This window comes from Eptatretus burgeri, chromosome 9 (assembly GCF_056783735.1).
Source record: "Eptatretus burgeri isolate ZD-2024b chromosome 9, Ebu_testis_v1, whole genome shotgun sequence".
Classification (NCBI taxonomy): domain Eukaryota; kingdom Metazoa; phylum Chordata; class Myxini; order Myxiniformes; family Myxinidae; genus Eptatretus; species Eptatretus burgeri.
Genome location: NC_140969.1, coordinates 63,636,152 through 63,652,049, shown reverse-complemented (window position 1 = coordinate 63,652,049; position 15,898 = coordinate 63,636,152). Strand labels below are relative to the sequence as shown.

At 41.8% G+C, this 15,898-nt stretch overlaps 1 protein-coding gene across 5 annotated transcripts in view; it reads right to left on the bottom strand.

The window, feature by feature from the left end:
- The window catches only part of LOC147020212 (glutamate receptor-interacting protein 2-like), a 588,802-nt gene that overhangs the window by 224,707 nt on the left and 348,197 nt on the right, over positions 1–15,898 (bottom strand). For all 5 annotated transcript variants that reach the window (XM_085895375.1, XM_085895376.1, XM_085895372.1 and 2 more), the window contains one exon: positions 85–325. In XM_085895375.1, the coding sequence (XP_085751501.1) occupies positions 85–325 (241 nt within the window). The remainder of the gene's footprint in view (positions 1–84; positions 326–15,898) is intronic.

Genomic DNA, 15,898 nt, shown 5'->3' with positions numbered 1-15,898 from the left:
AAATTCTTCTCGAGGTGGTTAAGTTGAAAAAAAAAAAAACACTCTTTTCAATTGGCAAACTATCAGAAAAGAGGAATAAAATACCTGTCAGCTGGGCTCTCGGGCTCAATGTAAGCCACAAGAGGTGCTGCAGTCCTTGAGAAGGTGCTCCCTTGCAATAGGATGCCAAATCCCCCACCAGGTGGATCTCCGATGAGCTCCACAGTCATCGTTTCTCTCCGAGTCGCTTGGCCAAATCTCGGAGGCTGGTAGCTGGTACCTAGGGAAGCTACCAGGTGCGACCGAATCAAGGATGGCGGTGTGTGGCGTGGTTGTGGGACTTCACCTGTCAGGGATACAGAGGAATTAAAAATAAATCAACTTTTAAAATTGAATAAAATGTTATAATGCTAACTGAAAAGATAACATCATATTTGAGTGGAAATGGCATGCGTGGTCATGGCATGCATTGAAGATAAACAACACTGGATTTTCCCCCCAAAAAACAACCTCAAATTAGTATGTATTAAGTTTATTATTCAAATTGAGGTATTTGTTCAATCAATGAAATGCTTCCATTAATTTTTTATCATGCTCGATATTGTTAAATACGTTTTCAGCGATAATTGGCTGATCATTTTTCAAAAATCTATAACAATGAAGCACACACACTTGCTGTAAGTTATCTCATTCACAAACATCCTCAAGGAATAATGCTGAATTAATTAATTTGTGCATTTACACGATGCACACAGAAAAACCACAAAGTAGTTCTCAAGTAATTCCACCAAAAAGTAACCTCCATCCACTCAATTTGAATAGGAAGTATGTCTGGCTCTCGGGCTGTATTAAAACGTTACACCAGTCCTTTAAGAAAAGTATGCACACATTATGTAAGCTTTGACACACACACACACACACACACACACACACACACACACACACACACACACACACACACACACACACACACACACACACACACACACACACACACACACACACACACACACACACACACACACACACACACACACACACACACACCTTGACAGAGCATTGGTTCTGCTCAAGCAGTCTTTTGGCAGAGATTACAATTCCTGCATTGGATAAACATAATGTTGATAATGAAATTGAGCTCTTGTTTGTTTTTGCCCAATGTACAATTTCCTCTGAAAGCAACCCTACTATATTCAATGTGATACTTTGACATGCTCAGATCAATACTCCATGCCCCCATGCCACAGCACCTGAAAAATTACCATCGCAGTCGTGAACCAGAAAGCATCCCAAAATGCAAAGCCTGTCCGCGACCGCTTTGTACTGAAAATAAATTTGACGAAAACAATGACGAAAAAAAAATGTAAATTTTATTAATTAGTCTTGTCAATATTCTCATAATAAAAGTTTGTCAAAAATTTGATGAGAAAAACCAAAATGGAAAAAGGTTATGTACTGTATGGCCTGGACAGAAACACTGAAGCTGAAAGGGTAAATAAATAAAGAAACACCGATATGATTACAGAACCGGGCCGTCTCACACAGTGGAGTGGTGGACGTGCTGGAAAGGCTGATTAATACTCACTGTGACTTTACTCTTTGACATCTTGACCCAATTGTTAATTTGTGCTCTCAATATTCTCATAATAGAGGTTTGTTGAACATTTGATGACAAAAGCTCAAATGGTAAAAAAAAAAGTTATGACCTGCACAGACACACTGACACAATCCCATCATCTGCAGTGGTGGCATGGGCTAAAGAGTCAAGTTCAGATAACTAGCATATGCATTTCAGGAAGTTAATGGATAATTAATGAATGAATCCATCCATTGGGACCATTCTCTGTACAGAATGTCAGTGCTGCCAAAGCAGTCTCCTGGTCTATCAGGCACAATCCTGGACAAGTCACCACTCCCACACAGGATACTCAAATAGCTCAATCATCCGAGCAAGCTGGAACTCATTTTGCCATCCTTAGAAGGATGACAGGCTGCATCAACCCCACCTGGTGTTAATTTAGTGGCCATCAATGCTCAAACTCAGGACCCGAGGATCCCAACCCCACCATCCATCCATCAATGGGACCATACTCTATGCAGAGCGTTGGTGCTGCCTAAGCAATCTCCTTGGCTATTGGACACAATCCTGGGCAGGTCGCCACCCTGACATGGGATACCAGCAAGCTGGCACTCATTTTGCCAACCTCAGAAGAATGACAGGTAGAGTCAACCCCACCTGGTAATAATTCAATAGCAAAGTGGGATTTGAACTCAGGATCCTAGGATCCCAAACCCATTACCCCAACTGTTAAGCCAACACCAAGCATAATTAATGAATGAATGAATAAACAAGTCTGAAGACGACAATGGTTCACGAGCGGTATTTGACGATGTAGATTGTTTCAGAAGTAAAGGATGAGACAATGTGATAATTTTTGACCAAGTTATAAAAATGATCAACATGATGTGGTACGGGTGACTGCAAAATAAAAAATATGAGTTATTATAAATATAAAAATATGGGTTATTTATATATATATATATATATATATTATAAAAATTATAAATATAAAAAAACAAAATAAAAAATATGGGTTATTAGCTGCAAAATGTCGAAAACCCGGTTCGATTCCCAAAACTTTGAAAATTTGACCTTTGTGACCTTTAAAGGTCAAAGGTTAAGGATTGTGACCTTTGGTGCAAAACCTCCTCTGGAACATTCCAGGAACAATATGATGTCATATAGGATATATGGCATTTCGCACTCCTCGGATTATCCATACTTTGATGAAATCAGCGTTAAAACAAACTTGAAGGGGGCGCCACGGGCAAGGTGCTCCGTGGGGTTATGCAGTTGTCATTGGGCTAACAAAATACTGAAACACCTGCCAGATTCGACAAACCCTCTCAGAGAAGATGGAAATTTAAATCGGCTACCCCCTAAAAACACGTTTTTTGGGCGTGGCCCCGCCCACAATGGGCGTAGCACGCCCTCATCCAGGAAAACACAACTAGACATTGATATCGAACACGTAACCAAGTTTCATCAAGATCGGATCAAAGTCCACTGAGTTATGCTCTGGACAGACAAACACACAGACAAGCCGGTAGGCGGACATGGATAGTCGACTACCCAATAGAACCTGACGCGATGGGCCCGTTCAATGGGGAATGACCTGAGGATTAAGCACAAGAAAATTCATGATTCTAGCCTCGAGGGTTAATGCTGCATTGTTTTTTCGTTAAAATACCCCCACATTTAGAGGTTTTCGGCCGTTGCTAGGCAACGGAGGGGTCCATGTAGCAACGGTTCTTTCTCACACATAACTAGGACATACCGTGAACCTACCATACCAGTTCCATGTATATCTGACTCATAGTCTCTGAGATATAACGAACTTCGTTTTTTTATTGTTTTCGACCAGGGTTCATTCAAAGTCTATCTTCTCCGACAGTTTTCATAGGATCCGGCTGGAAATTTTTGACAATATGGCTGAATGTACTGCCCACAGTCGCTCGTGGCCCGATTTTTGATTTTCGAAAAAATAAATTTTTTATGATTTTTCAAAAATTTCAAAGTCCCGTTGCTGGGCAACGGTGGTGTCCATAGCAACGGTTCTCATTTGCACACAGCTTGGTCATGGCGTGGACCTACCAACCAAGTTTCATCGAAATCGCCATTGTATTAACTGAAATCGCCATTTTAAATACTGACAAAGGGTAGAACAAATCTCAAAAATTTTTTTTTTTTTTCGACGAGATCGACTACCCAACAGGCAAACATATCGACGGAAATACTGATGATAAGGGTAGATAAAATTTCAAATATATATTTTTTTAATTTTTTTTTTTATTTCGACTGGATCGACTACCCAACATATCGACGGAAATACTGATAAGGGTAGAAAGAAATAAAAATCTCCCAAATTTTTTTGAATTTTTTTTTTTCGACTACATCGACTACCCAACACACAGACAGACAGACACACAGACATAACGAATATAGTGGTCACTCTGGCTGGTGCTCGTGAACCAATACAAACTTAATTTACCAATTCACATTGATACAACTTTTCCATTGGCTAACTCATTTTAAACTGCAACTCAACCGGCAGCTTGTCAAGCTACAAATGACTCCACTACATTGATTTTTACCTAACGATAAACGTTCCAAATTTGGGTAATTTCCGATGAATTCCACTTCCTCTTTTTTAGGTTATGCCGAATGAAGGCTCATTCAGCAATTTTAAACTATTTTTATTTTCTTAACATAAGGAAAAGTAACTTCTGCAATGTTTGAACGTCCTGCAATTTCAACATAGACTCAACAAGAAAGTGTCAAAAATTGCACCTCTCAGTAACACAGCATTCATCATGCTTAACCACTACTCATTACTCATGAATTTGTCACTTTATATTAGAAGCAATAAGTTTTTACATCGCACTTTCCACAGCCTTCTTGAAATTCAACTAATTTTAAGTTCACACGTCTCACGCAGCAAATGACAGGGATATCCACAAATCATAAGTGCACACTTCGCCCCAGGCAGTATCGAACAATATTTCAAATGACAGGCAGCTATGGAAAAAATATCAGAGTTTGCAGATATTTGAGACTTTGTGAGTGGTGCATCAGACCAATGCAGATGCACGTCCAATATCGCAAACGAGGCTGGACAGATTCCCAGATGGGCAGCTGTGGTGAACAGGTGTCTGATGATAACACGCTACTCACGATGAAGGCTAAAATAGTATTCTGTGGAAAAAGGCCTGGCTAAAAATGGAGGGAGATTTGTGATGGCATGTAAGTAAAATGATAAATGAAGGAATGGTTGAGATCATCAAAAAATAGTTCATATTCAGAATACTAATGTATAAATTTCTGCTGTAATGATGTAACTATAATGATTACAAATGGATATCTGAGTAAATATTAAATATATTATAATCTAAAGTTCATTCTTATGAGTCAATTAAGAGTCCTACAATCAGCTGCTGTGAAACTTCAGGGGTGACAGAATTATAGCTGGTAAGATGTAACTAAAAACTGCCGTTCTGATGCAGTGCCGGGAAAAGAAGCTGCATCCTGGAGGATGCCATTCTTTGGATGGTGTGCAAAACTGGCAGTCCCGTCTACATTTAGGCCGCAGATGTGAAAGATCTAACTCTTTTATCAATGAAATAAGAGATTGTGTGTCAGAACTGTGGCTAATTTCCCTGCTTGGATATAATTACCTTTTTGTGTTTACATTGATCCAAGGCTCATAGTGGAGCTTATATGCATAAATCACATGCAGGCCAAGGACAAGACAAGACAAATTCACATTACATTGCACTTAACCTTTTCCACCATTTGAGCCATGAGGGCCCTTTTGCACAGGAATGATCATGACATCGTGCCGAGAGAGTAACATCAATCCACTTTCAGAAGCTAAAGGAAATGTTGCAAACAGGGGACCGATTTCAAAAGTGAAATTAGACTCAGTGGTATAATGGTTGGAGCATATCACCACTCTGAGTCAGGAATGTCAGTGGTTCAAACCACAGCCGAGTCATAGCAAAGACTCTAAGAATGGTACATGCTGCACCCTTGCTTGATGCTCAGCATTTACAAAGAATAGAGCATGGACAAACAACAATCGGTTGGCAAACAATGTGTAGGCTTGATGGGCCTAAGGGATTCCTCCTGTGTTGAGGTTCCTTGAAAAGGAACTGATATTATTATTATTATTATTATTATTATTATTATTATTACGAGTACGTGCCCGTAAGAGCAAAAAAATAAATAAAAACCTCTCAAACGGCGAGCCAGAAACAACAACCACACAGGCCTTTCCTTCGCTCTCGCGTGCCCGTACGTGCGTGGCTGTACGTACAAAGCAAAAAAAAAAACAAAAAAAATTCAAACAACCACATAGGCCGTTCCTTCGCTCAAAAAAACTTTCAAACCGCGTGCCAGAAACAACAACCACACAGGCCGTTCCTTCGCTCTCGTAAACGACGACTGGATTGGGGCATTGTGTTTATGTATAAATGCGCATAAGAAATCGAGAAATTATTAGAATACAGTAAGTCATCAGTATCAGAAAGTGGTGCGTACCCGTACGGAATGTTCACATGCATTCCACGAATTATCACTTGCATTGAAGTAACGACTGCTGTGATACTTACACACACACAGAGTTAATTAAAATCAAAATTAAAATCAAGTTTACCTCCCTGTCATTGCTTTCCATGACATTCACTGCCATTGACCAATGCCACTCCTACGCCATGGTAACTAAGGCGCCCTTTCCCCATCGTAACCGGCACGGCCCGTGACGTCATCGTCAGCCGGCTGCGCACCGGCCTACGCAGCAACGTGTCTTGTTATTGGTTTGGTAAATAAATGGCCGCAGCAACGTGTCTTGTCATTGGTTTGGTAAAGAAATGGCCATAACTTGGGAAGCACTTGTCCGATTAATATCAAACCTTGAAAAGGCACATACTCAGGTCCCCAGCAATATACCTGGCAATTTTCAATCAGATCGGACCAGTGGTTGTCGAGAAACAGCGGTTACACACACACACACACACACACACACACACACACACACACACACACACACACACACACACACACACACACACACACACACACACACACAGCTGGAATTATAGATAGACTAGTACGTGCCTGTAAAAAATAATAATAACAATAATAATAATAATAATAATAATAATAATTAATAAACAAACATTCAAAACGCGAGCAACAAACAACAACCACACAGGCCGTTTCTTCACTCTCGCGTGCCCGTACGTGCGTGGCCTGGAAGTTCGCATCTTATTCGCAATTACGATTATTCGCAATTTAGTTTTAATGCCCAAATATTGAATTAGCGCCAATGTATTTTGCCTTTTTGCAATGTCATCGCAAGGAAAAACAAAAAGAGAAGAGAAGAGAGAGAGAAAAAAATTACTTCTTGGTTTGGAGCACACCAGTTCACTCTGATGTTATCGAAATTTATGCACCATCTAATATGAAAACGATCATAACTTGGGGCATTGTGTTTATCTATAAATGCGCATAAGAAATCGAGAAATTATTAGAATACACGAAGTGATCACTCTCCGGAAGCCCGTACGTTGTAACCCGTAATGGGGAACGTGGCTGAGCTTCCCTTCCCCCATCGGCCACGCCCACGCAACAACGTGTCCTGTCATTGGTTGGTAAATAAATGGCCATAACTTGGGAGGCACTTGTCCGATTAATATCAAACCTTGAAAAGGCACATACTGAGGTCGCCAGCAATATTCCTGGCAAGTTTCAATTAGATCGGACCAGTGGTTGTCGAGAAACAGCGGTCACAGACACACACACACACACACACACACACACACACACACACACACACACACACACACACACACACACACACACACACACACACACACACACACACACACACACACACACACACACACACACACACACACACACACACACACATTGCTGTAATTATAGATAGATTAGAGGAGTACCCACCCAGAGGGTGGGTACTCTGAGTTTGTGCATTACTGCCTGAAAAAAGTATAGCTTGTGTTTTGCAAGAAGACTATGGATGTTTGTGGGGTGTGTCTGAAAGGTTCCAGATAGGAAAACTCGAAAGGGTCGAAAGTTCTAAACGGTACGTTCCAATAGCAGTTAGGATCTCAAGGATCTAAGTCTTCAAAAATGTCTAAAGGTTCTAATCTCTAAAGGATTTAAATTTCTAAGGGGTTTAAAGATGTCTAAAGGGATCTAAAGTGTCCTAAAATGGTTGATGTGGTCTAAGTGGCTAAAGCTCAAAATGGTCAAGGATTCAAGCAGTCTCAAGGTGTCTAACATATTTCAAGTGTCTGAAGTCTGCTTGTCTAAAGGGTCTAGGGGTCTAAAGGGTATAAAGGGTCAAAAGGGTGAAGCAGTCATAAGTGGTCATGTTCTTTGTTCCTTTCACACTTCTTTCAAATATTATCATAATTCTCTTTATTCATTCTAATTCTTGGTTTTTCATTTCTTTCAACTCTTTAACTCTTTATATCTCTCTTTCTTTATCTGTCTGTCTAAAGAGAAGTGAATTCTTGCAGAAATGTTTGTGCAAGTTTCACTTGGTTGCACCTGGATAAGTTTGAGGGTAGTGAAGTAGCAGCTGAAACCCAAATCCTATCCAGGTTCCTCGTGAGAACCCCATCTTTGCTCTTTACTTATTTGGGTTCTTTCTGATGACTCAAATGCAGTATTTGGTCTTCCGTTTGATAAGGTGTCAAAAGTGTCTAAAGGGTCTTAAAGGTAGAAGGGATTTAAAGGGTATTAGGTGTCTAATTGGGTAAACAGGGTCTAAAGGGATCCTAATGACCTTCTGGGTAAATAGGGTCTTGTAGTTCTTAAGGGTCAAAGTGTTCCAAAGGGGTTAACTTGGTATTAGGGGTCTCGGGGTTCTAACAGGGTCGATAGTGTTGACGGGATCTCAGGGCTCTGAAATAGTCTTGGGGATCGAAAAGGTCTCAAGGGGTCTAAAGGTATATAGGGGTCTAAAGTGGTCTAAAGGATGTAAATGTCCAATTGTGTCGAAAAGTTCTTCAAAGGTCTAAGGGGTCGAAGCAGTCAAAAGGGTTGAAAGGTTTAAATGGTATGTTCCAATAGTACAAAATTAAATGTAGTCACAGTGCAACTGACGGTCATGCAGTATACCTAATGAAGTGACATATAGGCACGTGGGTTAGTGACTGGACATACACTTGTTCCATTATGTATATTATTATTATTATCCCTCATTGGACTTGGTCCCAAACAGGGCTTATGGATTTGGTCTCGATTTTCATGTCCGTGCGTACGTGTGTACATGTGTGCGTCTGCAAATCATATCTCGGACATGGATGGACCGATTTTATTCATACTTGGCACAAAGCCAACACATGATGGTACACATATGTCCGTCATTTTCTTTCGACATCAGATCCAAGATGGCCGACTGGTGGCCATTTTATTTGTAACAACAACCCGGGGTCGAACACATGCTCAACCATTTATCGGACATGCATTTACCGATCATGTTCAAACTTGGCGACCAGATAAAGAATGATGGATTACATAAGATTGTCTTTTTTTTTCGAGATCAGATCACAGATGGCCGACTGGTGGCCATTTTGTTACTTAAATGTGTTCCCAACAATTTCTCAGACATGCCTGGTCCGATTTTGTTCAAACTTGGCACAAGCACAGTACACGATGGCATACATATGTACCTCACTTTATTCTGCGATCTGATCAAAGATGGCTGACTGGTAGACTGGCGGCCATTTTAGTTGCACATAAATATGGGCTAGCCCTTTAAATCCATGCAGCAAAATTACTAAAACAACAGGGGCTATGACATTTTGACTTTTTTTTACTTGTTATGTATATGTATGTATATATATATATATATATATATATATATATATATATATATATATATATATATATATATATATTTGTTATGGAAAAGGCCCTTAGTATGCTATTAAATATAGGATTAGCCCAGATCCCCCATTAAATGCATGTTTAGCCAGGTTGTTCGGTAATTTGACGTTACATGTGTGTCGGGAGATGTCACAGGCTGTTATTTGTTTGTGCAGTGGTGGTGGACCGAGAGCTTCTTCTTCTTCTTCCTTCCCCTCTCCAGACGAGGCCCCGCCCAGTCGGCTGAGAGGGAGTGACCTATAGGAGGAGGTGAAACTGAGGGGAGGATCCACTGGCTTCGAGGCGAGTGAATGAAGGAAAGGCAGTGTGGATCTGTGACGAGAGCGCTGAGATCGAGTCTGCCATCGGCAGCGAGCCGAAAGAAAGGCAAGGAAGGGACTGAATGAGGTCTGTCTGCCATCAGTTGGGAGAGGATCTGCCTGAGGTCGAGTGTGCGATCGGCAGTAGGAGGAACTGAACCTGAGGGTCGAATCTTCCAAGGAGTAACTGAGCCTGAGTGTCGAGTGAGGATTTCTGCTGTATAGAAACAACTCGTGGGAGGTGGCGATCTGCGTCGAGAGGAACTGGCTGCTGTGTGAGTCGGGATCGACTTTATGAGGAGGACATCGACAGGTTCATCCGGAGTCCAGTGACGGAGCCTCTGACTGTCCCTACTCACCTCACGGCGGGACGACGTCTTGGAATCCCATGGACCCAGCCTGCGGAGCCCGGCACCTCGATTTGGCCTTGTCTGGTGAACAGGCCAGGCCTGGACTTGTATGCCGGACCTTGTGAAAAGCCAGCTGGAGCATACCACCATGGATCTTTCACTCTGGTGCAGTCGACCTCGCGGGGTCTGAACGCGCGAGAGTGCGTGCGTGAGGTCTGCGACAAATGGACGACGCCATCATCTTGCCACGTGGCGTGCTCGAGCTTGGGGCTCGAATCTGTGGACATCGGCTTGTCATGAGCCACATTGGTGCTTTTGACTTTCCTCTCATCCATGAAACATCACCAAGTACTCTGTCTTGTCTGCATGCTGTCCATGTCTTGTCTGCATGTCGTTTAAGGCTTATCTCGTTAGAGTCCCCTTCGAAACCCATAATCCGTAGCTCCCTCGGCAAGAACAGGTTATAGATTAATTATAACATTGTCATGAATGTTTTGCTTGTGTTGTGCTCCCCGATGTCCCCCAATAAATCTGACTGATTCCTATGAAGTTGGCGCTTTGAATTGGTTCGTGCCGCATCAAGGAACGATCTGCTCGATTTGGATATAAAAACGAAAATGGTCACAGACTGATAGACTCCGCTCGGTCTCTGACAAAACCAGTCTGGAACTGGGGTCTATTTCCCCAGCCGGCAAGGTACAGGTGTATTTTGGTACTGTAGTTCGAGACGCGTAACCTAGTGTTGGCAGAGTGGTTAGGGCAGTGGCTTGGGATCCAAACGGTCCTGAGTTCAAGCCCCGTTGTGCCACTGAATGAATACACCAGGAGGTTGACTCAGCCTGTCATCCTTCCGAGGTCGGCGAAGTGAGTACCAGTGTACTGGGCCGGTGTATAGCCCGGTTAAAATAGGTGTACCATATCCCTGTGTGTCGTAAGAGGCGACCAGGGTTGTGTCAGGAAGGGCATCCGGCGTAAAACATGTGCCAAATCACGATGCGGATCATGCGGATGATCTGCTGTGGCGACCGTTAACGGGAGCAGCCGAAAGAAGAAGAAGAAGAAGAAGAAGAAGAAGAAGAAGAAGAAGAAGAAGAAGAAGAAGAAGAAGAGTTCGAGACGCATAACGTGAGAACTGTGCCGAACCAGCCGGCGTTATAACCCCGGAGGCGGCGGTGGTTGGGTGCGAAAACCCAAACTGGGTACGGACGGCGATTGACGCCATCATCCGAGAACCCTCCACCCCGGATCCGCAACAATATATATATATATATATATATATATATATATATATATATATATATATATTTATTATTATTATTATGTGTTTAATGGAGTCAGTACTTGCATCGACTTATCTATGGGAAAATAAGACAGCACTGCTTTCAACGTAAAGTAATAAAACATTGATACAGTGATGCATTTTCTCATTGTGTACTGTAATTGTTTGGCTGTGGGAATTATCTGTACCATTGTTACATATTAATTTTTGTTGTGCTGTGAATTAGATTTTCTTCAGATGGATTGAGTGGCACTGCACAATGGATGTTGTTTTTTCAAACTAAAAATTGTGGAGTATCAACTTTTAGTTGATAATATCCATTATCTAGTTCACCAATGCAGATCAACATGAGCCTTTACATAATAGTACTTTGATGTTTAACATTTTAGGCATGAGCAAATTGACACAAGTTAATTAAATAATGTTTTAAAACAGCTGTTTCGATGCAAGTACAATATTTTTCTTGAACTTCTATTCAGATGCATAAGACAGCTTTCCTTCATTGAACTACTTGCAGATACAGTGCCAATAGAAAGTCTACACCCCCTTTTGAAAATTTCCACCTTCTGTTGCCTTGTAGCCTGGAATTAAATTGCATAAAGTCAAACTTTTTACGCCTTTATTTACATATCGCAACCCACAACTTCCAAGTGAAAAACAAATTCCACAAATTTCAGAAAATTAATTAAAAACACAAAACTAGATAAGTGTCCTTGGTTTTGGTTGGATAAGTGTCCACCCCCCGAGTTAATACTTAGTGGAAGCACCTTTGCCAGCAATTACAGCTGTGAGTCTGTTGGGATAAATCTCCAACACCTTTGCACACCTTGATTGGGCAATATTCATCCATTCTTCTGTACAAAACTGTTCAAGCTCAGTCAAGTTGTGTGGGGATCGTTGATGGACAGCAATCTTCAAGTAATGCCACAGATTTTCAATTGGATTTAGGTCAAGCCTCTGACTGGGCCACTCAAGAACATTGATCTTTTTGTTCCTTAGCCACTCTAGTGTAGCTTTGGCTGGAGGCTTCAGGTCGTTGTCATGCTGAAAGGTGAACTTCCATCCCAATTTAAGCTTTCTTGCAGAGGGCAGCAGGTTTTCCTCTTGGATTTTTCTGTATTTTGCTTCATCCATTTTCCCCTTCTATTCTGATAAGTGCCCCAATCCCTCTTGATAAAAAAACATCCTCATAACATGATGCAGCTACCACCATGCTTCACAGTAGGGATGATGTTCTTTGGGTGATATGCTGTGTTGGATTTGCGCCAAACGTAACATTTTGCATTTCAGCCAAAAAGTTCCATCTTGGTTTCACCAGACTACAAAACTTTTTGTCAGAATCTCCGGATTGTTTTTTTTCACATACCTCAAACAGGACTCAAGGTGGGCTTTTTTGGGTAATGGCGTCCTTCTTGCCACCCTACCATGCAGGCCAGACTTGTGAAGTGCTTGGGATGTTGTTGTCACATGTAAACAGTGACCAGTCTTGACCATAAAGGCATGTAGCTCTTTCTAAGTTGCCATTGGCCTCTTAGTGACTGATCAGTGTCCTCCTTTCTTGGTCATCCAGTTTGGAGGGACGGTATGATCTAGGCAGGGTCTTGAAAGTACCATATGCTTTCCACGTCTTAATGATTGGCTGGACTGTGCTCCAAGAGATATTCAAGACCTTTGAAATATTGTTATACCCATCCCCTGATCTGTGCCTTTCCACAAATTTATCCGAGAGGTCTTTTGAAAGCTCCTTTGTGCTCATGGTTGAGTCTTCGCTGTGAAATGCACTATCCAGCAGAGGAAACCTACAGGAACAGCTGATTTTATTCTGAAATAATCAGAATCACTGCAATTTAACACAGGTGGAGGCCAATTAACTTGGTGTGTGATTTTGAAGGTGAATGGTTGCACCTGAGCTCATTTACAATTGCTATCAAAAGGGGAGTGGACACATCCAATCAAGATATTCTGGTTTTGCATGATGGAATGCCGTGATGTCATCCGGCATGGCAACTTCTTTGACAAAAGTCTACTTTCGACTGGGCCAAAACGAATAAAATGAAGAGGTAAACGACATATTGTTTCTCCAACGTGCAGTAATTGAATTCCTCATGAAGGAGAACAACTCAGCTGTAGATATCTCTGGCCGATTGAGTCAGGTGTACAGAGACATCTGCATGGGTGCTAGCAGCGTCGGTAGGAGGGTGATACACTTCAAAGACGGAAACACGGATATCGCCGATCAGCCACACTCTGGTTGGCCAAGAAGCGCCATGACTAAAGACAATGAGTAGAAAGTTGATGTGCTCATCAATGAGGACTGATGGGTGATGGTTAGGAAGATTGCAGCACAGCTTGGCATAGGACACCATGCCATACAAGAGATGATAGCAACCTTGGGATGTTCGAAAGTTTGTTCCCGTTGGGTTCCCAATTTGCTTACTAAGAAACACAAAAAAACCACACTATGGATGTGTCATCACAGTTGCTTCAATCACATGCAACCGAGGGTGATGACTTACTTTTCCATATTGTGACTGGTGATGAAAGCTGGTTCCACCAATTAGACACAGAAATCAAGCAGCAACACAGAATGGCATCAACCCACATCCACAAAAGGGAAGAAGGCCAAAAAAGTTCCCTCCACCAGCAAAGTAATGGGAACTGTCTTCTAGGATGTGAGGGATGCATACTGGTTGATTTCCTGCCAAAAGGGGAAACCATGTTCAGACAATCAAGAAACTGAAACGCGCACTTCGGGAAAATTGCCTGATGAAAAAAGCTGTCATCTTTCAAGATGACAACTGTAGACCTCACACTGCACATCTGACATTGGAGGAAATCTCAAAGAATGGCTGGGAAGTGCTCCCACACACCCACGTCTTGGCCCATTGTACTACTATCTGTCAGGGCCCTTGAAAGATCACACGAGAGGCCAGCATTATGAAAACGATGAGGCAGTTCAGATGGCAATGCGTAGCTGATTGGAAGGGACTTCTTCCGCAGCGGGATATCTAAGCTCATGCAGCGATGGCAGAAATGAGTAGATTGTGATGGAGATTTTGTAGAAAAGTAATGTGGTGTCCAGTTACTGTTGATAATATCAGTTTTCTTACATGTACCCTTCTTTTAGATTTATTGATTAATTATTCGGATGTTTAACAATCACTTCTGTGCACATTCGGTCTAAATTGTGTCAATAAAGATGAACATTTAAAAAAAAAGTTCAAACTATATTCCCCATGGCTCGTCGATCATCTATCTATAATTCCAGCAATGTGTGTGTGTGTCTGTGACCACTGTTTCTCGACAACCACTTGTCCGATCTAACTGAAACTTGCCAGGTATATTGCTGGGGCCCTGAGTATGTGCCTTTTCAAGGTTTGATATTAATCAGACAAGTGGTTCCCAAGTTATGGGCATTTATTTACCAACCAATGAAAGGACACGTTGCTGCGGCCATTTATTTACCAAACCAATGACAAGACACGTTTCTGCGTAGGCGTGGCTGCGTAGGCCGGTGCGCAGCCGGCCGACGATGACGTCACGTGCCGTGCTGGTTACGACGGGGATCGGGTGCCTTAGTTGCCGTGGCGTAGGAGTGGTAATGGTCAATGGCAGCGAATGTCATGGCAAGCAAAGACAGGGAGGTAAACTTGATTTTAATTTTAATTAACTCTGTGTTTGTAAGTATCACAGCAGTTGTTACTTCAATACAAGCGATAATTCGTGGAATGCATGTGAACATTCCGTTCGGGCACGCACTACTTCTGGATAGTGATGACTTACTGTATTCTATTAATTTCTCGATTTCTTATGCACATTTATAGAAAAACACAATGCCCCAATCCAGTCGTCGTTTACGAGAGCGAAGGAACGGCCTGTGAGTTTTGTTTGAAAGTTTTTTGTTGTTGTTTTTTGGGGAGGATTTGCACGTACGGCCACACACGTACAGGCACGCGAGAGCGAAGGAACGGCCTGTGAGTTTTGTTTGAAAGTTTTTTGTTGTTGTTTTTTGGGGAGGATTTGTACGTACGGCCACACACGTACAGGCACGCGAGAGCGAAGGAACGGCCTGTGTGGTTGTTGTTTCTGGCTCGCGGTTTGAAAGTTGTTTTTTTTTTTGCACGTACGGCCACGCACTAGTATGTATGAATTTTCACATCGATCGATTCAGCAGTTTGAGAGAAGAAGATTTTTTTGATATGTTTTTATTTGCAATGCAATGTGGCCACCAGACCACGTGACAGATGACATCATACGTTGAATTCTTCACTCACATCGGGTTGTAGATCAGATATATGAAGTTTCAGGTTTTTCAGATAAGGATTTAGATTCAGCCAATTATGGCTGGAATACCACTTCACCGATGAAGTCATCATTATCACACTGTAGAACCCCTGGGGCTGTATGTATATATATATATATATATATATATATATATATATATATATATATATATATATATATATATATGTAAAGCAGTAAAGCACCGCTCGCATCCCATAAAATC